Consider the following 25,031-nt stretch of genomic DNA (forward strand, 5'->3'; position numbering starts at 1 on the left):
AAAGGCTCCTCAGTCCCCAATCCTGAGAACACTGATCCAGGAAAGGTAAAAGCAAAAGACAATGAAGACAGAAAACATGCAATATCAGACGCGGCACCTATAGACATAAAGTGGTATCTCCAGAGCCTCATAGACGAGTTCAAAAATGAAGTATTTAATGAAGTAAAGCAAGAAATAAATAGAATAGTTAGAAAAATGCTAAGCACCGCCCAAGAAAAAACAGATGGTGGAATGGAAGAACAGAAAAAAAGGGGAGAATTGTTTGATGGAGAAAATAGAGAAAACATAGAATACATGAAGCAGGTTCACAGAGATTACCAAGAAACTAAAAACTCTATTGAAAGCTGGCATAACAGCTTGAAAGAAACTAAGGATAGATTATCAGAACTGGAGGACAGATTTGTAAGGTGGGAGCATGAAATGAAAAACTTCTTAAAAATAACAAGAAAACAAACAGCAATAATACAAAGACTAGAAGATGACAAGAGGATCTATAACTTAAGAATTAAGAACATAAAAGAAGAAGTAGGGACTCAAACAAATGAACTACAAAGCTACTCACAGAAATAATCCAGGAGAATTTCCCTAATTTAGCAAAAGGTAAAGATACTCAGATGTGTGAGGCATACAGGACCCCAGCCACCTACAACCCAAACAGAGCTACACCCAGGCATATAATAATCAAAATTCCAGAAATCCAATATAAGAACAGAATATTAAAAGCCGTCAGAGACAAGAAACAGATCACTTACAAGGGAACACCCATCAGAATTACAGCAGACTTCTCGGCACAAACCGTCAAATCACGAAGAGTGTGGGGGGAAATAATTCAAGCCCGAAAGGGAGGAGAGGGGCTCCACGTGGGGCCAGTGAGCTGCCCGCCCGCAGCCTGGCCAGAGAGAAGCCACAGAACCCTAACTGGTGGTAAAGCCCAGGACCCAGCCCTTAGACATGCTGGCTGTTACTGGGGACTCACCAGGGCTACCACTCACTGCCCACAAACTCCCAGCATGCCGGACCCCGACTTCCTGCCTTTGCTGGGGTAGGCAGAGTCTGTGACTAAGAATCAGGGGGCCTGGGGCAGAGGGCACTGAGAAGAAACTCGGTCCCCCACCCCCCCACACACACATGGGGCTGGAAGCAAGCACAGGAAACCTCCCAGGCATCACAGAGCCCGGGTCTCGAGCAATGGGAACAGGACAGAACTGTGGATGCCCCAGGCCGGCTGTGCAAATACTGCCCAGGAGCCCCGCAGACTGTGTGTTCTGCTTTGTTTTTCCCACAGTCACTGTGAGTTGGCAGTGTCACTGCTGAGTTACTGGGAATATGCCTTTCTGCAGGTTCCTGGAGGTTGCAAAGACTTAGCTGGTGAAGGACTGTGTTGTTTTATTAATGCTTCAAGGAAGAAGGCACCGAGCATCTAGGAGAAGCAGCAGTGCAGAAACAAGAATATCTCCAGTCAAATAATTGCAAGGCAGCATTTCAGGACAGTTTAATTTCCTATTGCACTTTAATGACCAATAAATAAGATATAAAAATGTTATTTATAGAAAAACTCCAGCACTTTGTTTTCCTGGTTATTTAATATATCGGTGGAAACATACGGTATGATTTTTAAAAAATTTTTTTCAAACACTATAATCAGTCTTTCATGCCGCAGATCTGTGTAGTCAGTCACTGCTTGTCACAGAAGTGAATGGAAGTTAACAGAAAGCAGGCTCGCTATTTCTCCTGGCATCAAGGCCACCAAGGCCAGAGCCCCTGGCTAACTCCCTCCTCTGCTTTGTCCTCTGCTTTGACTGCTCTGAGAGAGAAGGCTGCATTTCCCTGTCAGGGCTGAGGTGCTGCTGGAGGGGACATGGGAGGCTCTTGGGCTTCTAGGAGGCTTCTAGGCGGGGTTTAAACGTCCTGGCTTCATCTGCATCTGCTCCACCCTTCCCAGAGCCCCCTGAAGCCTGAAAGGGAGGAGAGGGGCCTGCTCCTTCTCCCCTCCCCCTCCTGCCTGCCCTTTTCCCTCTCTGCTTCCTCCTTCCCCTCCTCTTCCTCCTCTTACTCCCCTTCTCCTCCTCCTCCTCCTCCTCTTCTTCCTCTTTCTCTGCTCAGTAGGCTGCAGGGACCTTTACAGTCCAGCTTCTGCTGCTAGTAGCATTGCAAAGGCAGAATCAGGGTTCTCCGCGAGGACTTCAGGTTTGTCAAACTCAATCACCTGAAAGTCAGGAAGAATAGAAATTGTAGAATGGCCCAGGCACTGAGCAGCCTGAGTCCCGCCCCGACATACCTTCCCACTATCCAGGACCAGCACTAGGTCGCAGTTGAGCACTGTGTTCAGCCGGTGGGCGATGGCCAGCACCGTGCAGCCGCGGAAGGCATCCTTGAGGGCGCTCTGGACAAGGGCATCCGTCTTGGAGTCCATGGAGGCCGTGGCTTCATCCAGCAGAATGATCTGCAGAGGGGAACGTGGTGAAAACTACACTAAGCCACAGCGACAGCCAGGGAGAATTTACAGTCTGGGCTCTGTTTCTTCAGTAGGAAAAAAGCTGAAAGGGAAAGCAATGAGCCATGCCACCTCTTTGGATGCTAGGATACAGGAGGAGGAAAGAAAAGGCAAATCACGCCACCCCCAGCCTCCTCGGAGGGCCTGCTGGCAAAGCAGGTTGGAGCGCTCTTTGCTCTTCCTTCTCAAGTGATTTCTTGTAACTATGCAAACAAGTGGGAAGGAAGGTGCCATGGACTTGCAGGGCCAGGAGGAGCCAGGTGTGGCATAAAATCAGCACTCGGTTCATGTGCTACTGCAGAGGTCACAAACCACCATGAACTTACAGATGTGTCACCCTACGAGCTAGAAGCCCGGCACCCTAACCTCAGGGTGAGGGGCTGCACCACTGCCTGCAGTCCCCACGCCTTCCCAGCATCAGGTCCCCATCACTCTGTCCCTCCTGCTGGCTTCTTACACGGACCACCAGCCCACATGGACCCCTGTATAACCCGCCACGCCTCAAGATTCTTAGTGTCATCACCTCTGCGTAGGTCCTCTCGCCATGCAGAGAAACAGATCCAGACAAACCAGGAGGGCAGCATCATCCCGCCCACCACAGCGCTGAGTTGTAGAGAGTTGAAACTCAGCCCTGGACACTGCTTGACTTTGGCCAAGGTTTCTGACTTCCCCAAGGCTGTGTTCCCTCCTGTGTGAAAGGCAGTGGTGCCTTGGGTTACGCCTAGGATAGGCGCGATGCAGAGACTCACAGCCATGCAGCAGTGCACAAGGCCACAGCAGGCACTGATAGTGTACCCGGCTCTCCACCCCCACCCCCACCCTCACACGGACACAGGAGGTCACAACTTGGACAGGGACTCAGAAAGACAGGATTGCTAAAACAACAGCATGCTCTTCCTCTAGCCCAGCTGCAAGGCACTCTCAGCTGGCCAGGTCCTCCTGAGAGGCCACAGAGGCCTTCTGTGGTGTGCCAGAAGCTGTTTCCAAGGGCTCAGGGTTGTCCAGGAACAAAGGGACAAAGTGCAGAGGCAGAGTTCTCAGACTCAGTCCAGAGGAGAGGGGAGAGAATACCCAAGGAAGACCGCCCAGGGAGGAAGGTGTTGTGCAGTCAATGGCTGCTATTTTTCAATTTCTACCCCTAGCAACTTTGTCTGGAGAAAAAGAGATCGGGTTTCAAATGACTCAATTGCTCTATCTTTGCTGAAAGACAAATGCCTCCTGGGTTGAGCCCTCTGTGGGGGATATCCAAAATTTGACTGATCCATTTTCCGTGCTGTTTCCTTACTTTTGAATTACGGAGCAGTGCTCGGGCCATACAAAGCAGCTGACGTTCTCCTACTGAGAAGTTTTCCCCATTTTCTGTGACTTCTGCCTGTAATTTTTCCGGGAGTTTCATTATCTATAAAACACAGAAAATGCCACATTTATGCTGATGATCTATAAAATTGTCCTGTGTCGTATGTATTGATTGCCCCCTTCTCTCACGTTCATCAACTTGCTTTATTTTACTGTGGAAAAGAAAGTGCAGAAAAACAATCATTTCAATATTGCAAACTGGCACCAAGAAAGAGCAGTGAGTGGGCAGACATTAATAATTTAAAATCACAGTGTGACTCATAGAACCCCTGGACAGCTCACCAAAAGAGTACCAACGATGCCAGCACTGCTCCAGGGAACACAAACAAGTGGAAATGGCTTGCAGGGTTCCTATTTCCGTGAACAAAATAGAGGCAAGCTGGGAGAGTTTTCTGGGAGGGTAAAGCAAATCGAGGTGGCTTTGGGAGGCACAGACCGTGGCACTAGGGGCTGCAGAGATGGCCCTGCACATCTGTTGTCTCCAGCTGAGGCTACAGGTCTTACAGGACAGGACCCAATGTTACAGATGGCCCAGTCCCCTCAAACCAGCCACATCTGCCACTTCCAGAGAACACATGGCCTTTTGTCCTTCTGTGGATCATCCGTCCTGATAAGCACCGGCCACCCCCAGAGCAGAAGGGGGTTTTCCTGGGGCTCTAGAATCAGAGACATCTGGACTTAGTTTCCACTCTGCTGGCCTGAACACATTACAGTCCTTGAACTTTAATTTCTGTATCTCCAATATGAAGGGGTATGAGCACCAACCTCCAAGTTGTCAGAGGACCCCAAGAGATAATGCACAGAGAGCTCTTGACTGGGCTGTGCAGAGTCCAGATAAACAGGACCTATGACTGCTTTTTATAATGAGTAAAGTAAGTACTGTGTGCTATGGGTGTGTATGCACGCAGTATCCATAAATAAGCCTGGCCATGTGCAGAGCCAGGTGTCTGCTGGGAAAACGACACACTCTGAACAGCCCCAGAGACCTACTGTGTCTCTCATGAATGTCCTTTCCAGAACCTGCCAGAGCGTTTCGTCAGTGTGACTCCCAAAGGGATCCAAGTTGTACCTGCAGTGAAGCAAAGGAGAGGGAGCTGGACTTCTGGGATGAGGCTGGGGAGGGGCCCTAAGCCAGGGACTGCAAGGGCTCCCAGAAACCAGCAGAGGCAGGGCTCCAGTTTTCCCCTGCAGCCCACAGAGGAGAAGAGAGACATGTGAGGAGCGCATGCTCAGCCCAGGCCGAGAGACCAAGGCTGCAAATCCAAGGATGGAGCAGACACCCCCAAAGCAAGCAGGGAAAAGTGAGACCTCGTGCAGAGGTGGCACCAAGGCAGGCGCTCAGGAAGACATCAAGGCCTATCCAGGGCCACTTGCTGGACCAACTGAGAAGCTGTGGGTCCCTGTGCTTTGACATCAGATCTTACATCCATAAAACTGCCTGTTTGGTCCTCAGGGGCAAGGAAATCCACTTCCCATGATGACTGCAGATGTAGGGGAACCACTTGTTCTACTGTGCCCACACCAGGGCATAACACAGAGCTCTACAGGATCTATCAGGAGGTCTGTAGCTCTGTGTGTAAAAGCATATTGCTTATTAACAGTGTAATTTCTAAGACACCAGTAAGGCTCCAGGCCCCCCTGCCTTGTTCCTTCCAAGGCTTCACCCAAACACAGACATCAGCTGCACTTTGGAGCCCCAAGGGACCCTGCTTCCCAGACAGGACAGCCCGGCTGAGCCACATCTCAGACCCTGGGCCCTACAGGATTTCACTGTCCAAAGGTAAGAATGCATGATGATCAAAAACAGCTACCTTACTGTACCTACAAACAGGACAGGATCCTGCGGGATCACGGTGAGCTTGGTGCGGAGGTCTTCCAAACTGATGGTGCAAATATCCACCTCGTCGATGAAGATCGTGCCGCTGGCCGGCTCCGCCAGGCGGAACAAGGCCATTCCTAGCGATGACTTCCCTGAGAACAGTAAAGCAGGAACAACAAATCAAACAGCGGTTGCTGTTGCCGTCATAGCCAAGCATTTCATTAAGGGAACCTTTAAGGCAAGGAAATGGCTCTGTGTGGCTGTCTGTGCTAGCAAACTCCTCTCTTGGGGGCTGGGGCTGCCCTGCCACATTTAACCTGCCTGTCCCTGCAGGGGCTTTTAGTACACAGCTCTGGGCCTCCTCTCACAGGAGAGTTCTCAATAATTAATTCAAAAGCTGATGTGTATCTGCTTCCAAGTCTACAAACCCATTCAACCTGAAGTCCTAATTTACAGTAAAGAGACCTGAGGAAAAGTAACAGTCAATCCAACGCACACACGTATCACTCTCTAGTGTGGCGTAACCGGCACATCCTGAGGAAACTCAAAGCAAACAACCCACGAGAAAGCAAAGCAGAGCTGTCCTCACCGGAACCCGTCCTGCCGACAATGCCAACAGTCTGCCCGCTCTCTATGTGCAAGTTCAGCCCGTCGAGCACAAGCGGGGTGTTGTCTCTATATCTCATGTGATAGTCTTTGAAGGTTATCTCCCCGCGGCTGGGCCAGTCCTGGGGACAGGGCTCCACCTTGAGGGGCTGAGTGCTTTCAGAAACACAGGCCTGGGAAGCACAGAAACCAATCACAGGTTAACTGTCCAACTCACGCATCCATACCGATCTAGGCAACAGAGTTCAGGATGGAGAGCCAAATCGGTTACAGCCCTCAGCCAAGAAAGTCGCTTTCCAGTGGGGCTATCAGAACATAAACAAGAAAAAATTAGAAATTCAGGTGATAAACAGCTCTGTGACAGAGCACAGATGGAGGTGTGTGGTGAGTAGGCCTGGGGTGTGAGCCACAGCTGAAGGGCTGAAGAAGGGTGTGAGCAGCAGCCCTGGACTGGGACCTGCAGTGCTGGGAAGATGGCAGCTGCGGGAAGACCGGAACCCAGTGCCTTCCCCACACCGCACACATGGGGGCAAAGTCAGGGCCCCGGAGGCCTGGTGAAGGAAGGGTGGGTGGCGTTGGAGAATGAGCAAGGGGCAGCGTGCACTGGGCCTAGGAGGCCCAGGCAGGAGTCAGCAGTGTGATCTCACAACTGCTTGACAAACCAGACTGAGCCTCTGGATTTGCAGAATTCAATCAGATGTAAGTTTAACATCTATCAGAGTCACCATGGTACGAGGAGTAGGAAGATCACGAGAAAGGGCAGAAGTCCTTGGTGCTAAATGGAAAAGTCCTTCAAGTTTCCTTCCTAAGAGTCCAATAAGCTCCAAGGCTAATTAAGCAGTGGAGTAGCATCTTGGCTTCATTACAAAGCCAGCCACTCCCTTCTGCTATGACGTCCTTATTAACCAGGGGAAACAAGGACCGCAGAAGCCCCAACCCCTGGTCAATCAGCAACCTCAATTCAGCTGGAAAAATAAGTCTGTTCTCAGGATTTTTACCTCCTGGAAGATTTACAATTAAAAACAAAAAGTTTAAGAGAACCAAAACTGTAACAGCAATGTTTTTAGTTTAAGATCTATACACTTTGTGTTTCCAATATAACATTGACAGGACTTGGGCTTGTGGTTCTACTTTACAATATATAATTGAATAACTGAGTTAAGCTGATTGTAAGTTAAAAGCTTATGCTTAACACTGTATATAGCATTGGGACGACCATGAGAACCTAAAGCACACTGTATTTACAAGTTAAATTTATTACATTTATATATAAACTCAAGAAGGTTGGTTTGCTAAATCAGATTATCAAGGTCCTTAAAAAGAGTATTGAATGGATTAAATATTAAAATGCAGTTTAAAATGTTTTAAATTATCTAATTACATTTGTAAGTGGACCAGACACTGTTCAAAGACCCTTAAATGTATCTGCTAGTATTGGTTAGACTTCTTTCCAAGATGAACAGAAAAGCTTTCAAATCAGAATTTTAAAATTTTTTTCAGTGTACAGCTTGAGTTAAGTATTAAATTAAATTTCAGCAACCCAACCAAACCCCCATATTGTCTTTTATGCATATAGAAACTGCTTGTCTATATGGAATTTTTTTAAAGGGAAAAAAAGAACTTTATACTCAGCATCAAGGACTTTAGATGGCATTAAAACATGAGACAGACTTGGGGTTTTTTAAAGACCCCCTCTACATGGGGAAAGGTCAGATACTTGGCCAAGCCTTGCAAGTGTAAGCATGTCCTCCTCTTTCATGATCTCTTGCTTACCGAAATATATTCCCTTAGCATCTCCACTGAGGTGAGCTTGGCCTGGGTCTCCGCCCCTGTTCGCACGCACACTTGGAGCAGTCCGCTGAGCTGCGGGCAAGAACAAGCAGCCCTGGTTAGAGCCCTTTCTGCTCTGTTAAGCTGGTCCACCTGTGGGGAGTGCGGCAGGCCTTGTGAACTGTGTTTCTCACCTAACTGGGGCCCACACGCACAGGAAGCCCGCATTCCCAGCCAGGCACCACAAGTAAGATACTCCTGTTGTGGTGTTTTGCCTTTAAACACTTCCTTTGTGTTTAGAAACAAATGGTAATTAGTCTCCCTGCAATCCAGATGGCAAGTACCACCTCACCATTGCCACCACCCCCTTGATCCTCGCCTGCCTCCGCCTGGATGGTGGGGATGGCTGTCTGAATGGGAATTCTCCCACAGCAGAACTTCCAGGTGTCACCTACTTGCTGTTCCTGGCAGGGACCCTGGCACCTCCCCACTCTACCCCACATCCAGCCAAGAAGTAACTGAAAACTCTACCACAAGAGACTACAAAACCAGCAAGCCCATCTGCTTGCTTTAGCAATAGAAAACCAAGGTTCAGACTGGGGGAGATGTCTGACTTCGGGGACCCACTTCAGACCAGAACTATCCTACTCGGTACACCAGCCAACCACAAGACTTGAGAGCAAACAGTATTTCAAGGCAGGTTGAGCGACACACTCTCCCCTATCTGCGAAGGTCCTGGAATTTGAGAAGAGCACCTCATTGGACAAAAGATCTTTGAAGGTTTAGTTAAGAATCTTGGGATCATTTTAGATCCCTGTATGGCCCTACATTCAGTGACAGCTCCCCATTAAAGACAGAGGAGATGGTACAGAGCAGAGAAGAGGGTATAGATACTGGAGGGATGCAGCGTCAAGCCAAGGAACTCCAAACAGCCCTGGAAGCTTGGAGGGGCCAAGAACAGTCTTCCCAGAGCTCAGAGGAGACACAGCCCTGTAGGCGCCTTGTGCACAAGCTTCTATAAGAGAACAAATCTCTCATTTCAAGGCACCACCCTTGTGGTTGTTGGTTACAATGGCAAACTAATATAGATGGTGAATCCATAAAGTAGTGAGCAGATGGGAGAAACAGGGAGAAAAGAGAAGGCCACCAAGTGAGGGTGTGTTCATGAGGGCTTAGCATCTCAGACAACTGCCATTCAGTCCTGCGGGGAGCCCAGGAGACTGGGGAGTCACCCTCAGAGCCATCCTACACCAGGCAAGAAAGCTGGGGTGTATCAGCAAAGGCCCATCAGTGTTCTTAGGGGACTGGCTTCAGGACACCACCACCACCACCACCATCCCTGCAGACACCAAAGTCCACAGACATAGCTCAAGATGCTGACATGAAACAGTGTGGGATTTGAACAGAAGCTATGTACCTGCTCCTGTGTGATTTAAGTCATCTCTGGACTACAGCTAATATCTAATGCAATGTAAATCCTATGTACACAGCCATTATACATCTGTAGGGAACAATGACAGAAGAGTCTGGATACATTCAGTGCAGACACAGTTTATTGCTCTAATACGGGAGTCTGCAGTTGGTTAAAGCTTCGGCCACAGAACTGATAAATACAGAGAGGTGACTCCATTCCCTTCAGGTATCCCCAGAACTGCTCCTGGGTAGGACGCCTCCTTCTCACCCCTCCAGCCACCTTTGCGAGGGCCCAGTGTCCCCTCCCTGGACAGGTGGACCAACAGCAGCTGCCTCAGGGGGCCAGAGGTCGGAGCAATCTTCTGAGGACAAACAGCATCATCCAGGAGCAGGTGATGGCACTGGCCAGGTGCAGGGCTTCTGAGGTTGATTGTGATAAACCAACCTGTTCTCATGGTGGCTACATTCTAATGGACCACAGGATGATATGCAAAGTGACCTCAGAGGCGGGAGAAGGTGGACACACCAGGGTGACGCGGGGCAGCGGCTGAGGCAAAGGGGGGAGATGGAGCACAGGCCTCTGTGATAAGTTCACAGGCAACCTGAGGTGAGAAAGCACAAGGGTAGAGGCAAGTGGCTTTCACCCCAAGAGTGTGGGGCCCAGCAGGTGAACATGGAGGCAACGGAGAGCTCCAGGCCTCAGAGGGCACCCTCACCTCCCCAGATCTGAACACAGATCTGGGCTCCCCATTTCTCTTCAAGCAAGGGCTCTCAACCTGGGTGAGAGCCCTCCACAGACATTGGCAATGGCTGGAGATGTTACAACCTGTCAGGAAGGGAGTTAATCCTGGCATCTCATGGGAACAGGTCAGGGAGGCTGCCAAGCATCCTACTGTAGACAGAGTAGCTGTTATGGCTCAGATCTAAAGTGTGTTCCCAAAGCCTCAGAAGCAGGGTTTGGGAAGACAGTTGCTTCATGGGACATTGTACTTATCACTGGCTTAATCACGGTGAGGAGGTGGAGCCCAGCTGGAGGTGGGCCCCTGGGGTATGGCCTGGGAGGACCTGCTCTTTCTTCCATCATGCCCTCCCAACATGCCATTTCTGCCTTGGGGCCAGATGACCATGGACTAAACTCTCTGAAACCGTGAGCCAAATAAACCTTACCTTCACGTTTTGGATGCTAGGCATTTCATCCAGCAATGAGAAAGTGACTCCTACAACAGACCCTCACCAAAAGGGTCATCCAGCCCAAATGTATCCCCTGCCGTCAGCTTCCACATACATTATTTTCTGCAACTGTGTTCAGAGTGCAGAGCCTCTCAGCCCCTCAGACACACCAGGCTCAAGCCTATCTCCAGGCTTCCCCAGTCCCTCTGCCCGAAGTGCCCTGCTCCAGTTCCTTCACTGTTCAGGAGGGCCCCTCTGATTATGAGTGCAACGTGGCCTTCCCTTCTTCAGCCCCGGTACCACCTCATGCCACCGAAGCACTGTCACAGGCCTCCTCGCTTATTTACTTGTCATCTTACACATTCCAGTTGCCTACTAGAATGTAAGCTCCAAGAACGCAGGGTGAGTCCAAATTGTTGACTTCCAAGTCCTCAATGACAGCTTCTTTCTGACTCACTCACAGGCTCAGGGGTCAGCTAAGGCTGAGCCCTGTCCCTGAGAAGGACGTAGATGTACTTTGTTTAAGACAAGACTATCAGAGCCATATGCGGTGGCTCACACCTGAAATCCCAGCATCTGGGAAGCTGAGGCAGGAAGATCAGTGTGAGTTCAAGGCCAGCCTGGGCTACATAGAAAGCTCAAGGCCATCCTAAACTACATGGTGAGACCCTGTCTAAAACATACAAACAATAACAACAGCAACAAAACAAAGGCTATCAGCTCCTCAGGTCTGGCAGCCTATGAGGGTTATATTCGCACACGGCCACAGCGCCAGCCCCCGTGGGTGCTCAATCTCCTCCTCTGTTATGTGCTCACCTCAGTTTGCTCTCTGCTCTGGCTTCACAGCAATTTCTCTTCTGTCTAGGACACCTCCTCTATTCCCATGGGAAGCTCTGTCACTTCGATTCTGTGTTCTCCAAAGGGGACTAATACTAGTAAAGCCATCAAGGCAGCTGGAGAGGAAGTGCTCATACAGACCGAAGTGTGTACCGATTCTTCTCAGACCCCGTGGGAATGTTTGGGAACGATCTCATAGAGAACTGATGACAGTGCCCCTAAGCATGACCTTCGTTGGTGCAAGCTGTTTAACTTGGACCAATTAAGAGAAACCATTTAACATCATCTGTTTGATATTTCACTAGGCAACAACAAATGAAAACACTCATTAGTGAGGGAAATGGGCTACTGGAGGAAAATTCATTTTCCCATACTCAGACAGAGGACTGAGAATGTTTTATTACCAACCCCCATTCCAGTAGTGTCGTATCAGAAAATTACCCCATAAGCATAGAGCTTAAACAGGAGGGGGCTGGGAAGAGGTGTCACCTTCCACAGAGGAGAAGGGGATGAGCACCTTTTGAGAAGACAAAAACAGAAAAAGCCTCCATCTAGCAGAGCCCAGAGAGGCCCAGGGATGAGCAGGAGACTGTGAAGGCCTGGCCCTTTGAGGGTCTGTCTATCGGCAGCTACTCTTGCTGGACGCATTTTTTTCTCCTCCTTCTCCTTTGTCCTAATCAGAAGTAGCTGACACTTTGCTCCAGGGCTCATGGTGCACACACGGGTACACGTACTTTCTCTAACTACCTGGGGAGCCGTGCAGCTCATTTAAACCTCGCCTTCGGTACCTAACAGTGAGCTCCTTGGCTGCTTTCCCGGGGAAGCCTGCCTTTGGAGAAGCCCCACACCCAGCCCGCAGCAGGCTGGAGACTTCCTATCACAGAGACCACGCACAGAGAAGCTAGAGTAACCTGGAAACGCATCTCCATCCTGAAAGGCAAATGGGGCAGGAGACAGGTGAACGAAGCTGGAAGCATGAAAGTGCAGGAGCTAGATAATCAAAAAGCAAAACCGACCTGGCGAAAACAGACCCAAGCCAAAGAGGACAGGAGAGGTTAACGGGGGAAAGCTCTGATTAATGCCCTAAGAGAAATTCAAAAGTATTCCATTCATTTGAAAAATGATCCTTTTCAAAACTGAAGGAATGAGAGCCTTTGGAAATTAACTATATGAATACGTGGTTGTCAACTTTAAAACCAAAAAGAATAACTGATAGAGCTATGGAAAATTCCCAGAATAAAGATGAAGACAAGGAAACAGAAACTTTGCAATAACACAAAAGGGACAGAAGGCTGGTGTGAGAAATACAGTGTGCAGCACGGAGTCACGGCAGGGAAACAGAAAGGGAGGAAACTGTCAAAAACAAAGCTAAAGAGAAACCTGACTGTAAAAGAACCCACAACACCAAGCAGAGTATGTGTTTTTAAAGATCCACATTCAGATCCGCTGTCCTGTAACCGCAAAGCACTGAGGGCAAGGGCTGCATGGGGGTGGCTTCCAAAGACAGCAAGGTGAAGCCCACATCAAGGAACAAAATTCAAACATCAGGCCTAGGTGCCCAAGTTCAAATCCTGGCTCAGTTTCAGAGGATCCCTGTCCTGGAGTCAACCCCTCCCTGCAGGGGCCTGTGAAACCCTCACCAGTCCCCCTGATCTGTAGACCTGGAGTAGTGGGACGGGGAGGAGGTCAGCTTTGGGGACAGTCGGTGCTGCTACAGAACCAGGGTGTATGAGAGGGGGTGTATGAAGGGAGGGCACAAGACATGCATGGGCCCACAGGCTCATTTTCCTCACATGCAACACAGGGCTTGGACCAGTATGGTAGCACCACAGGGCAGAGAGGCAGAAAAGGAATTAATTTAGGTACAGGACAGACTCTAAAGCATAATTAATGACTTGTGTTCAGCTATCGATTATTAGTATGCAAAAGAAACAAACCCAAAAAAGATCCCTTCACATGCCCAGTCATTCCAATCTCGTCCAATCCCTGATGGGTGCTAGGATTCCCAAATTAATACACCACAAGCAAAGCATAGGCTTCCATTTGGTATTAAAGCAGGAAATGTTCTCCTCCTGCTGTAGACCCCAGAGGCTGCAAAGCCAAGAGCCTCTGACCCCGACGTCCATGCAGCTGCCCAGCTTTTCGGGGATGTGAACATCTAAGATCTCTATGGTTTACACCCTCTGTCCCATTACATCCATCCACAATCACCCTCCCGGCACATGGCAGGGCCTCCAGGCCGGGCCCAACCTGTCCTGTGAGTTACCTGGATGATGTAAGACAGTGACAAGCCTTTGGATGAAGCGCTGATTGAGAAGAAACTCAGGGTCACCAACAAGGACACAATGAAGGTGACAATGTTCATCAGGACATCCATTCTCAGAGCAAACCACCGGAGAGCACAGTTGAAGTACAGAAGGTGGCTGGAGTTTTCATCATTCAGCATCTTAAACCTAAAATTAAAAAAATCGGATGAGAGGTCAGTCTGCGCTTCCAGCCAGACTGTGCCTGGGTCAGGGCCACTGCAGAGGTGGAACAAGGGACTGGTAATCGAGGGGACGCATTCTTACATAGGGAGCCCCACCAAAATGAGCATCAATCCAGCTCCAGCTACCATCACCAGATCTTTGATTTGCACATATTCTGAGAATTCTCACATGGCAGTCGAGAACAGTGCTATGTGGGCTCTTTCTGTCTTTCCTAGAGCTGATAACTGGAGCTCACAGCTGAGAGAAAAATTTGCTGAGAGCCTCAGCCCAGTTTCAGAGCATCCCTGTCCTGGAGTCAACCCCTCCCCGCAGGGGCCTGTGAAACCCTCACAGGCCCCCCTGACCTGTAGACCTGGAGGAGTGGGACGGGGAGGAGATCAGCTTTGGGGACAGTCGGTGCTACTATACAACCAGGGTGAATGAGAGGGAGTGTATGAAGGGAAGGCACATGAGACAGGTCCAAGGCACGGACATCTTGCTGGTCTGTGGTGTGTCTACTGAGACAAGGGCTTGCAGAAGGGAGAAAGATCCAGCAGGGCAGAATGCAGGCCATGGGGCAAGACCTGCCCCAGAGTCCCTTGTCCTCCTGATGTAAGTGAGGTGCACTGCCAGCTCTTCCAGCTGAGCACATGGAAGGGAGGTAGCGTTCATGAGGCAAAGAGGCTTCCACTACAGAGGAAGACAGTGGACAGCTTCTGGGTGGACCCCCGGAAGGCCCAGCAGACCCGCCTGCTGTAGCAGCGCCTATCACATGCAGGATTAGCAACAGGGCAGGGAAGATGTCCAAGAAGCAGGCAGGCACTGGAGCATGTATCCCTCCTCCTCCCTCCCCTCCTCCCCTGCATGGCCATCACAGAACTGGCTCAGAGAAAAGGGAGAGCATGTTTACCAGGAAACACGGTGGCTCCCCAACTGCCAACCTGCCTTCCACTAGCATCACACGCATATGCACGCACAGAGCTGCCATTCCAAGCTTCTTGGAGGAAAAGATGGCTGTGACCTGAATGATCGTATCTCCAAGACGGAAAGCTCAATGCTCAGGACTAACCAGCAGCTACATGCAACAGACTCCATGTATCCTTAAACCCCAGGAAGACCAAGCTGGAATTTTTTCTGCTTGCCCACAGTGGAACAAACGAGAGAAATTATGGGGAAAAATAAAAACCTTGTTTATCCCCTAAAGAGCTTTGGTCCCTCTACTGCACAGCCTGAACACCCTGCAGCACCGCCAGCCCCTGTTCTCAAAATCCCTGCAGCTTCTGCCCGGAGGCGCCTCTGACTAGACATTTTGGGCTCTGCTACACCTCCTCTCACTTCTTCCCTTAGAGTTTAGCCAAAATATTCTCCCAAACACCGTGATATTTCTATTTGGTGGCAAATGCATTACACGTCAGAAACCCAAGGCCTCTAAAGAAAACATTAAAAGAGGGAGGGAGAGCCCTCATGCATGTAGAATGAGCTCCCGCGGGACTCTCCGAGAAATCTGGGAGGAGAATCCACAGGAAGACCAAGCTGGAATTCATTCTGCTTGCCCACAGTGGAGAACTGAGTGGCTCCGGGGACTGTCCTCATCCTCCAGACATCACAAGGATCGGTGTGTGACGCAGGACCCTTGGGGGAATGACATCAACAGTCAAAATCCTTTGACATCAGGTCAAACTAGTGACTGAACTAGCTGCTGACCGAACCAGAGACAGCTGTGAAGCCAAGTCTACACTGGGCTCCTGGGTGGCACAGGGGGAGACAGAGACAGAGACAGACACAGAGACAGACACAGAGACACCAGCATCAAAGTTTTTTAAGAGAGGAAAAGATAAGAAGGAAAGAAGAGGTGGCAGAGGGAAGAGGTGGTAGGGATTGCTCTACATTCATCAAACTGCATCTTCATTTCCTCCTTTGGACACGGCTGGACCTTCCAGAGTCCCTCTCGGCCAGGCGTCCCCACACACGACTGAAACTCAGCCAACGAGCAAACTGCTGATTCCCTTCACTGGGGCGGAACCGTAACAACCAGCCCTGGGGTGCCCTGCCCACTTTGCTCCTCTTCTCTGACCAAAGCCTTTGGGATGGAAACGCTCCAGATAGATATGTATGTGTGGCAGTGAGAAGAATACCCTTCCCAACGCCCCTCACCCGCATTCTGTCGTGACCTGAGGAAGAACAGACATTTACCGCATTACGGCCCTAAGTCCTGGGGTGTGACTGGTGCTTCCCATGGTATTGTATAAGTCTGAGCTGGAAGACTTCAAAGAAATTTACTAATCAAGTCTCCACATTTTAAAAAAGAAGGAGACTGGTCTATCTGTGAAACAAAATGTAGCCTTTAAAAGTTATTTTCACAAATAATATGTAATAACATGAAAACTGCTACTTAAAAATAAGAGATTTTTTTTAAAAGAATAAAAAGTGACTATAAATACTTTGGAAAACCTCATGAATGGAAATGAACAAAAGATTGGAATGAAATACAGGTTGACTATTCCTTATCTGAAATGTTTGGGACCAAAAGTATTTCAGAATTTGAATTATTTTCAGATTCTGAAATATTTGCATATATATAATGAGATATCTTGGGGATGAGACCAAGTCTACACACAAAGTGCATTTATGTTTCCTATACTCCTCATACACAGAGCCTGTAGACAATTTTATAGATAGTTTTAATATTCCTGTACTTTTACTGCCACGCATCTCGAGCCCCAGTGAGGTCTTTTCCACCTGCAGTGTCTTCACAATCAGTTAGCCTGTGGCACTTCTACAGAAAGCTTTAGGCTTTGGAACATTTCAGATTTCAGAGGTTTGGATTAAGAGGGGTCATCTTGTGTATAAACTGTAAGAAAGGGAGCTTGGACATATGTGAGACTTTGTTTTCTCCTCTCTCCTATGTTCCCTAGATGAACACAGTTTCACCCTTAGAATGAAAATACCGCATAAAGCCCAGTACTGAGACTGCCACTGAAAGCTGCCCCTGTTCATCCTTTGGGGCCCTGGGAACGTGGGCTCAGCCAAGCGTCTGGGGTTCCTGCCTGGCCCTGCGCCCTTGGCTGGCAGTCAGTCCCCACAGCCCAGGCCCCCCTGCAGGGCAGAGACCGCTCTCCAGGCCCCACAGGGCCAGTGCGGTGGGAGGACTCACGTGTGTATGCAGTCCTCCTCCTTGCCATAGGCGTGAATCACACCCAGGCCCTGCATGGAGGAGGTGATGTGGGAGAACCACGGGGACCGGCTGACGTTCTCCACCTTCTTCAGCTCCTGGATTCCTCTGTGGAAAATGCTGCAGAGAAACCCAGAGGGGACAAAAGGGCCACAGAGTGGAGTCAGTGGGCTGCCCTTGGCATGTGCAGATCCACCATGCATGCACCACGACAGTGGGTCAGAGACGGGACACCCAACTGGGGAGAATGAGGGCCCTGTCACTGTTCTGCAGCAGAGCCTGTCCGGTTACATGTGGGACTTGGGACAGCTAAAACTGTTTCCTCTTCCTCCATTTGCTGTCAGACTTACATGCTTCTTTGGAAATGGGTGTGCAGGGGATCAAACCTAGGGTGCTCTACCGCTGAACCACATCCTTGCCCTTTTTACTTTTACTTTGAGACAGGTTCTCACTCAGCTGTGACCCTCAGTCTCCAAATCCAAGGCTTTATTCACCCAACTGGTGATTCTCCTGCCTTCGCCTCCCTCTGTGCTGGCCTCATCATACAGTGGAAATGTCACCCTGCATACGATGCAGTTCTAGTTCGGCAGGAAGATTGCTCCATGCAGTACTGCTCCCCAGACAAGCCAGCCCGTTTCTGAAGCCCAACGACAGAAAAATGGGTCTGTTGTAACTTGAAGGAAAATCTGGCTATCAGTGGCCATGTAGTGGTCTTCTAAAGACATCTCCAATGGCAACTATGGAAGACCACCGAGAAGGCTCCCCCAAAGATCACTTGTCTTCATGTTGGTTCGCCCCCGCCCTATTCTGTATACTGACACGTACAGAGAGGAGGGAGCCTCATTAGCTCAGAGCATGAGTGAGCTCGTTGGAAATGTTTAATTCAGTCAGGACCAGATCTGGTCTGTACCAACCTTATAGCAAGAAGTAGGACCCCAGGGAGAAATGGCTTTTGCTAAGTCAATCAACAACATAAACAGACGAGCAGACAAAAGAGTGGTCATAGGGTTTACGGAAATGAACACAGGCCCACAGAATCTGCCTGAAGTACTAACATCCAAGGTGAGCTCTATCTCTATAAATGAAATTATTTTTATTTAGCCATCACAATAAAGCCTTGGATTTGGAGACTGAGGGTCACTGCAGATACTGCAGTGAAGGCCTGAAGCTTCCGACCTCAGGGTGCTGGTGCCAACTCCCAGGGCCACACCAGCTCCCATAGAGATGCCAAGTGCAGCCTCTAACCCAGAGATTCTGGGCACATTTCACACTGTCCCCATCGTCACCCTCAGGCCTGATAGAGAAACTCAAACCATCGAAAACCAAACCCATCATGGCAACTCCTCAGACCACATGTCCTGTGTCACCTCCATCTCTCTACACATCACTGCCCATTTGGGGGCATCGCTGGCCTCTCTCATCTCCCTAATGTCCCACCAGTCAGGAAACCAAGACTACCTTATAAATAGCTCCTAAATCCAACCCTCTTTTCTGTTCCCACCACTGTTCCCAACATCTGGTCCTGGTCAGTTCTCACCCATACTCGCAATCTTGTGTGCGTAACATTTTACTCCACCCTTATGAGGTATAAATTGATCACCCAGGCTCAGCTGAGCCTCACAACAACCCCTCTGAAGCAGAGAAGGCACACATCTTATAATTACCATCCAGGAGATGAAGAAAACGGAGACTTACTGCTTTTCTCCGAACTAATTCATGCTCTTCCAGTAAAGCTATGGCTCTGTTGTCAATTTCCTTATTGGCAACCCTCACCCCGTGCAGCCCATCATACCTGCTGAGAACCCCACTTAGACCAGAAAGAAGAGGTAGCTGTGTCTCAGGGGCTGGAGCCCCTGCTGGCTTCCCGCCTCCCCACAGGCTGCAATGTGCCCAGTCCCAACAGACAAGCATCCTCAGGACAAAGCAGGGCTTTCAGTGCCCATGTTAACTGTGAGGGCAGGCTGCGCTCACAGGTCAGAGGGGCTGAGGATGGGTCTCCTCTCCCTTCTGCAGCAGCCAGAATGGTGGAGCCAGTGGTCAGGGACACTGCATATCAGCAGAGACAGTGGCCATAATTACTTGTTTCCTGGTCTGAGATCTACCTCTCAGGGTTCTCTGAAGCTAAAAATCACAGATGTGCATAGAGCACTTGGGGTTCAGCAAGCACTGAAAATCAGTGGGTTCCCCCCTCAGAGAGTGCAGCAAGTGCTTGCCATCTCCAGACCCCCAGCCACCATGCACACAAGCTCTACGCTCCTTCTAAAATAGTACATACACAGACCTACCAGAAAAGCATGATGAAGACCACAGTAACACCAGCCAGGACCAAAAGGACAGCAGGAAACACCACAGCAAAAATCACAATAATGAACACCACCATGAAGACCTGCTGCAGAAAATTCTCAGCGTGAAATGGCAACCTCACATCCAGCTCGTCCATATCCTTGGAAAAACGGTTCATTAGCCTGCCAGTGGGAGTTGTGTCGAAGAAACTCATCGGGCTCTTTAAGATCTGTAGACAACAGCAGAGGTAAAACAGACTTGGGCGAGTGTGTGGCAAAGGCTGTGTCACTCCGCTGGGGCTGGGGTGGGCACACAAGGCCCGGCCTTTTCTCTGGGGGCACCATCCAGCATGCCAGGCAACCCCAGGGAAGTGAGGATGGGTGCTGCCCTTCTTGTGGCAATCACAAGTGAATGTGGGGTGATCCTGCCTATCATTAGGATCAGGCTGCCAATCAGAAACTAGGACGCAGACTGGGGCCTTCAGAAGAAGGTGGAATTTCATGCCAGGGCAGTAAAAAACCAAATCCATTTTGTATCTTCACCCTCAAAATGTGAGTACTTGGCAAAGACACTTGGTGGCCAGTGATGGCCATGGGTGGCAGAGTGGGCTTCAAACACTCCTTGAGCCCCTTTTTGTACTCAGGACTCTTGGAGCAGGAGATGCCCACTTGGCCTGCATGCCCATGGTGCAGAATGGCTCCCTGCCTCTTCCCATGAGCCGAGGTGTACTTGGATGGCTCCCTGGAGTGGGCCTTCACCAATGGTAATTAGATCTGCAGGGACACATCACAGGGTGCAGGCTCCACAAGGGCCCTTCTGTCCCCAGGCACAGCTCAGTGCCTGCCACACAGAGAGGTCCCATAAGCCCCACTAGCTTGGACAATGGATGTGCCCTGGCCTGGGCCCCACCTTGTTGAACACTCTGTCGTGCAGTGAGGAGGACGCCATCAGCGTGGTCTTCGTGAAGATGAAGCCTTTGATGATGCCGAACACCAGCATGGACACCATGCTGGCTACATACACCCACTGGTACATGTGCTGCCCGACATCTTCCAGTATCCCGCCAATCTCACAGAAGGTCTGGTTGCCTTGCGGCCCACAAGTCATCTTTGGGGTGAGACAAGACAAGTCCCAAGAATTGGTGAAGTGTGAGGAGAAGGGGACTTTCCAGAGAGAGCTAGAGAGAGGTACACAATTGATGAGAGTAAGTCTGGCAGGTAATAACGTGAGTCATTGCCTGAGGAGCCTCTAAAGTCTGCGCAGCTCCTCCCCAAGGGGCACCCGGCATGAGATCACAAGATCAGAAGAAAAACAAAACAGACAAATGAGGCTGGCACAGGGCAGAAGTTACTGTGCCCCACAAGGCCCAAAATGATGGTAAGGCAGGGGATCCAGAGGCAAACAGGGAATCCAGACCCCATGAGACTGGCTGAGCTGCCCCCAGGTGCCTCGGGCAGGACACAGGCTCAGAGACCAGTCTTCAGCTTGCTGAGCTGCCTGGCAATGGCCACCAGCACCAGGGGGACACAGGGGTTCCTCTGCACAATGGCCAGCTCCACAGCACTTTCCTTGTCCGGCTCCCAAGGACAACAGGGAGGGCACTGCCCGAGAGTTCTGGGGGGAGCAGAGGGGACAGTGGGTACAGGGACTCCCGGGGATTTAAAGAAGCTGTGGCTCCCTGTGGCCTGCAGAGACAATTCCACCAGCACTCCTAGGAAAAGCTGTCTCACCCCCCCCCGCCCCCCCGAGAAATCAGCAGCTCCGTTTTCCTCTGGGCTCTGTGCTAAAAGTCAGGAGCATCTTTGGGGACCAAGGGAACATCTTTCTTCTAAATGCCACTCTGCTGATTACAGTAACGGAGGAAATGTAAACCAGAAGTGGCTGATGGATGAGGGTCCATAAAGGCAAAAGCATCCCTGGGGAGCTAACTGATGAAAGGCCCTGCTCACAGAGGAGCCGCCCATGTCTCGGGTTGTGCCCACATAGCCAGGGGCGGCGGGGTAAACACACAGGTCCACCACTGTGGCCTCGCACCCAGTGGAAGGACCAAGCCGAGGAGGAGGAGGGTCCACCGTGACCCTACACTGGGGCTGCCCAGGGAAGAGCCAGCAAGGATCTGGGAGAACAGGCACCTCCAAAAAGGGCTCTCTGTGTCCCCACATAGAAGGCCAGCCATCGGGCTCACCCCCAAGAATGGCCCTAGAAGCTACGCCATACAGCCTCTCCCTGCCCAAGCCGCCTGTTTGGTTGTCATAGCAACAGGACTGAACCAAAATGTAGTCTTGGTGGATAGGCAGACACCCTCACAGCAATCTCCAGGGGCCAATAGCAGGAGAGCTTCCAGCAGCCTCAAAGGAGAGAAAACTTATCAGTCCTTTCTAGGAGGGGCCTGGGAGCCCTGGGAGGGCTGGGAGGCAGGGAAAGGGCCCTGGTGGACCTGTAGCATTTGTAGGAACCAAAGTCTGACACTTCCATGTGCTGCTTCTATAGAGGAGACTTGGGGGATCATCCTGAGTCTCCTGGCACCTGGTAGCAGCCACAGGAAGATACTAGCTCCTCTTCAAAAGTAGACCAGTATCAGGTGGTGTCAGGGCTTCCGGACCCTCCCGCCTCCTCTGGGCTGCAGAACTGCCCAGTCCTCCATGTACTCAGTCCACCACTGGGTTTGACCGGTACCATCTCTGATCACCAGCCCCTAAAAATCTGAAAGTAGTGCAGAGAATTTCAGAAGCCCTCTTCAGCTTGAGAAACTGAGGGAATCCCAAGTTTAAACCATGAGGTCTAAGCAGCCAGCCGTAACTTCATGAAGAGACAAGAATGAGCTCCTGGTGTGCAGTGGGGCACGTTCTCCACCAGCAGAGGCCAGCACTGGGGGGGTGGGGGGGGGGCGACACAAGACAACTCACCTGGGAGCCCTTGTCCAGCCAGAGACCCAGCCACCAGTTGCTGAAGGCGGAGCTGCCGATCATCAAGAGGAAGAGTGAAGTGGTGAAGAGAGAGAGGAGGTACCCTGCGAGGAGAAGGAGGGGCGGCCTGAGGGTGCGCTCACCTTCCTCAGCACCAGCCTCGGGAACTGCTTCCTGCTAAACTCTCAATGTCCTGCCTTTGGGGCTCTTAACCCAAAGAAGACATCTGCCCCATTCCTCAGAAAATGGGTCAGAACTGTCAGCATGGGCACTGGAAAAGCCTCCGTGTGCACCCTAAGACAAGCTGAGGGTCCCTTCAAAGCAGAGGCGTGAAGACCCAGTAGTGGCTGGGAGAGACTGGGAGTGGCAAGGCAGGTTCGCTCTGCGCACACACAGATGGGACCCTTCATGAAAGCCAGGTGATCAGCGGCCGGTGGCTGCTGTATCAGAGCCCGGAGTGTGTGTGGGCAGAAGAAACCCCACTAACACAGAACCTGACAGCTTCAGTGGAGATAAAAAATGACTCCATTTAAAAGGCTGTATTATCAGGCTTCAGTTTTTAAGGGGAACAAAATAAAAGCGTTGATAAACAGTGCTGGCCTAAAGAGAAAATTTGTTAAAGGGATCATAAAACGTGAGCCCAGCAGTTTAAGAAGAGATTTTTTAAAAATACAAATTAAAGCAAGAAACCCGTTGTTTTATACCAAACCTCCAGAAGCCTGAATGTACGTGTGATATGTCTTCCAGGACACAGTGCCTCCGCGGGAGGATTCTGTCTGCGTGAGCTGGTGCGTGGGCGCTGCAGAGGGAAACACAGGGCCGTGGTGCTCCCTGGGGGCGGAAGCGGGGGGGAGGGGGAGTGGGGGTGGCAGGAGGGGGTGGTGCACAGGAGCACGGGAGAGGGCCGGGGTGGGCAGCAGCCCGGGGGGCCAGCTCACCCAACTGCTGCGCCTGCGCCACGGCTAAGAGCGAGCCCTGACAACGCCCCCATGCTTTCCAATTTCCAGAGCTTTTGTTCCTCTTATTTTGTTAGATCTTCGATACAACCCTGTGAGGCAGGTGGCTTCTAATGTGTTGAGAGATGCTTGTTAAGCACCTACTGTGTGCCGGCCTCGGCGGTAAAGGGCTTGTGCTGTCCTGTTGCTCCCGGAAGTGGACATTAAGCAACAGATACAAATACCTACCAGTCAGCCCCCTGCAGCTACAGCTCTGCAGCCACAGACTCCATCGAGTTCGCATTACAGACATTTGAAAAAGGATCATGCCTATGCTAAATATTTATAGACCTTTATCTTGTCATTATTCCTCGAACAATAAGTACAGTAACTATTTAGGTGGCATTAGCATCATAATAGAGATGATTTAAAGAACATGGGAGGATGTGTGCATGCTGCACGCACACACGGGTTCCTATTCCACACGGAGCGCTGCAGATTTTGGTTTCTGTGTGAATGCTTCGGAGCTGGCCTTGGGGCAGGATTGCAGTTTATTAGGAAGCTAAAGGGGATAAGGAAGAGAAGGCAACAGTAAAATATCATCAAGCCCCTTGGGCAACTGGGGCTGGCACCCACGCGCAGAGCTCTCCTAGGTGGTGGAGACCTCAGAAACTTCCCACAATGAGAAGGACCGGAAATTGTTAACTCCGGTGGCCACTGAGCTGCTCCTTGGGGAGGTCAATTTCCCAGCATGACTGTGGCTCCCGGCAAGAGCCCCGGGTAAAGGAACACAGAGGCGGCAACTGGAAGGTGAGCTACACACAGGAGCGACCGGCACCCCATCTTCCCCAAGGCAATCACGAAGGACCCATTCCTGCAGCCTCAGGGCAACTTCCAGGCACAGGGAAGCCAGGGGCTGCCTCCTGGGTCAGATGCTACGGCATCCCCAGCCCTCTCCATCCCCCAGGGGGTGGGGAAAGCCCTGGTGGAAGCAGCGTTTCAGGGGCAGGGATAAAGGCAGGCCCCAGAGCAGGAGCTGGAGGCATGCTTTCCCGGTGCTGCACGGAAAGGCGGGCAAATGTCAACTCAAAGCAGAATCATGAGCCGCACTTGCCTTTTATAAACAGATAAATAGAGCTGACCTAGGGCCGCCCCACACACGGAGGCTTTCACACCTCAAAGGCAGCTCGCTGAATAGAGCCTGGAACCTGCGCCTTGCTTTGAAAATGCGCAGCCTGGCTTGTGCTCATTGTGCTTCCCCTCACACTGGGCAGTGCAGGAAACGCCTTGGTGAGTGGGGAGAGCCTAATGAGCGGCACTGTGGCAGAAAAGGCAGATGGTCAAAGCCTCTAGAGGCCTGCCAGCCCTTTGGCAGGAGTGCAGGTGGATCTCAGAACAGCTCTCACAGGGCAGGCAAGATGCACCGTGCAGCCCGGCATGGCCACGTCCTGTCCCTGCTCATCCTGGAGTTCTGGGTCTCTCCCCAGTTCCCCTCAGTCCTCTGCACACAGGGGCAGGTGGCACAGAAATGAGGAGTGGAAATTGCTTTCCCCACAGGGCACAGACCCTGGGCAGTCTGCATGGTCCCTAAGAAGCTCCACAGGGATGTCTGGGCATTCAGCCTAGGAACCCTTCAAAGCAGTCAAAATGAGGTGTCTCTCTAAATGTGCTTGCATATATGTCACAAGCATGTTGGTGCCAAATTTGATCGCTTCCAGGACTTTTTTCTCTTCACATTTTAACATCTCTGAAATCTGAATGTGTGAGAGCATTTAATTGGCAGCATTTTCCTTCCTCAGTGG

At 50.7% G+C, this 25,031-nt stretch overlaps 1 protein-coding gene across 26 annotated transcripts in view; it reads right to left on the bottom strand.

The window, feature by feature from the left end:
• Positions 1 to 1,467: 1,467 nt before the first annotated feature.
• LOC100717367 (ATP-binding cassette sub-family C member 12) overlaps positions 1,468 to 25,031 on the bottom strand; it is a 98,152-nt gene continuing 74,588 nt past the window's right edge. For 18 of the 26 annotated variants that reach the window (XM_063249307.1, XM_063249314.1, XM_063249316.1 and 15 more), the window contains 13 exons: positions 23,004 to 23,093; positions 22,295 to 22,398; positions 20,298 to 20,495; positions 19,391 to 19,617; positions 17,088 to 17,225; positions 13,732 to 13,918; positions 8,049 to 8,138; positions 6,259 to 6,448; positions 5,662 to 5,821; positions 4,841 to 4,919; positions 3,780 to 3,893; positions 2,279 to 2,443; positions 1,468 to 2,206 (listed from right to left, as the gene is read on the bottom strand). In XM_063249307.1, the coding sequence (XP_063105377.1) occupies positions 2,120 to 2,206; positions 2,279 to 2,443; positions 3,780 to 3,893; positions 4,841 to 4,919; positions 5,662 to 5,821; positions 6,259 to 6,448; positions 8,049 to 8,138; positions 13,732 to 13,918; positions 17,088 to 17,225; positions 19,391 to 19,617; positions 20,298 to 20,495; positions 22,295 to 22,398; positions 23,004 to 23,093 (1,829 nt within the window). In that variant the 3' untranslated portion in view covers positions 1,468 to 2,119. The other 8 variants (XM_063249329.1, XM_063249315.1, XM_063249330.1 and 5 more) reach the window with 8 other exon arrangements.

The sequence above is a fragment of the Cavia porcellus genome, unplaced genomic scaffold (genome assembly GCF_034190915.1).
Source record: "Cavia porcellus strain 051 isolate PalLab524CR breed Dunkin Hartley unplaced genomic scaffold, mCavPor4.1 scaffold_5, whole genome shotgun sequence".
NCBI classification, from domain to species: domain Eukaryota; kingdom Metazoa; phylum Chordata; class Mammalia; order Rodentia; family Caviidae; genus Cavia; species Cavia porcellus.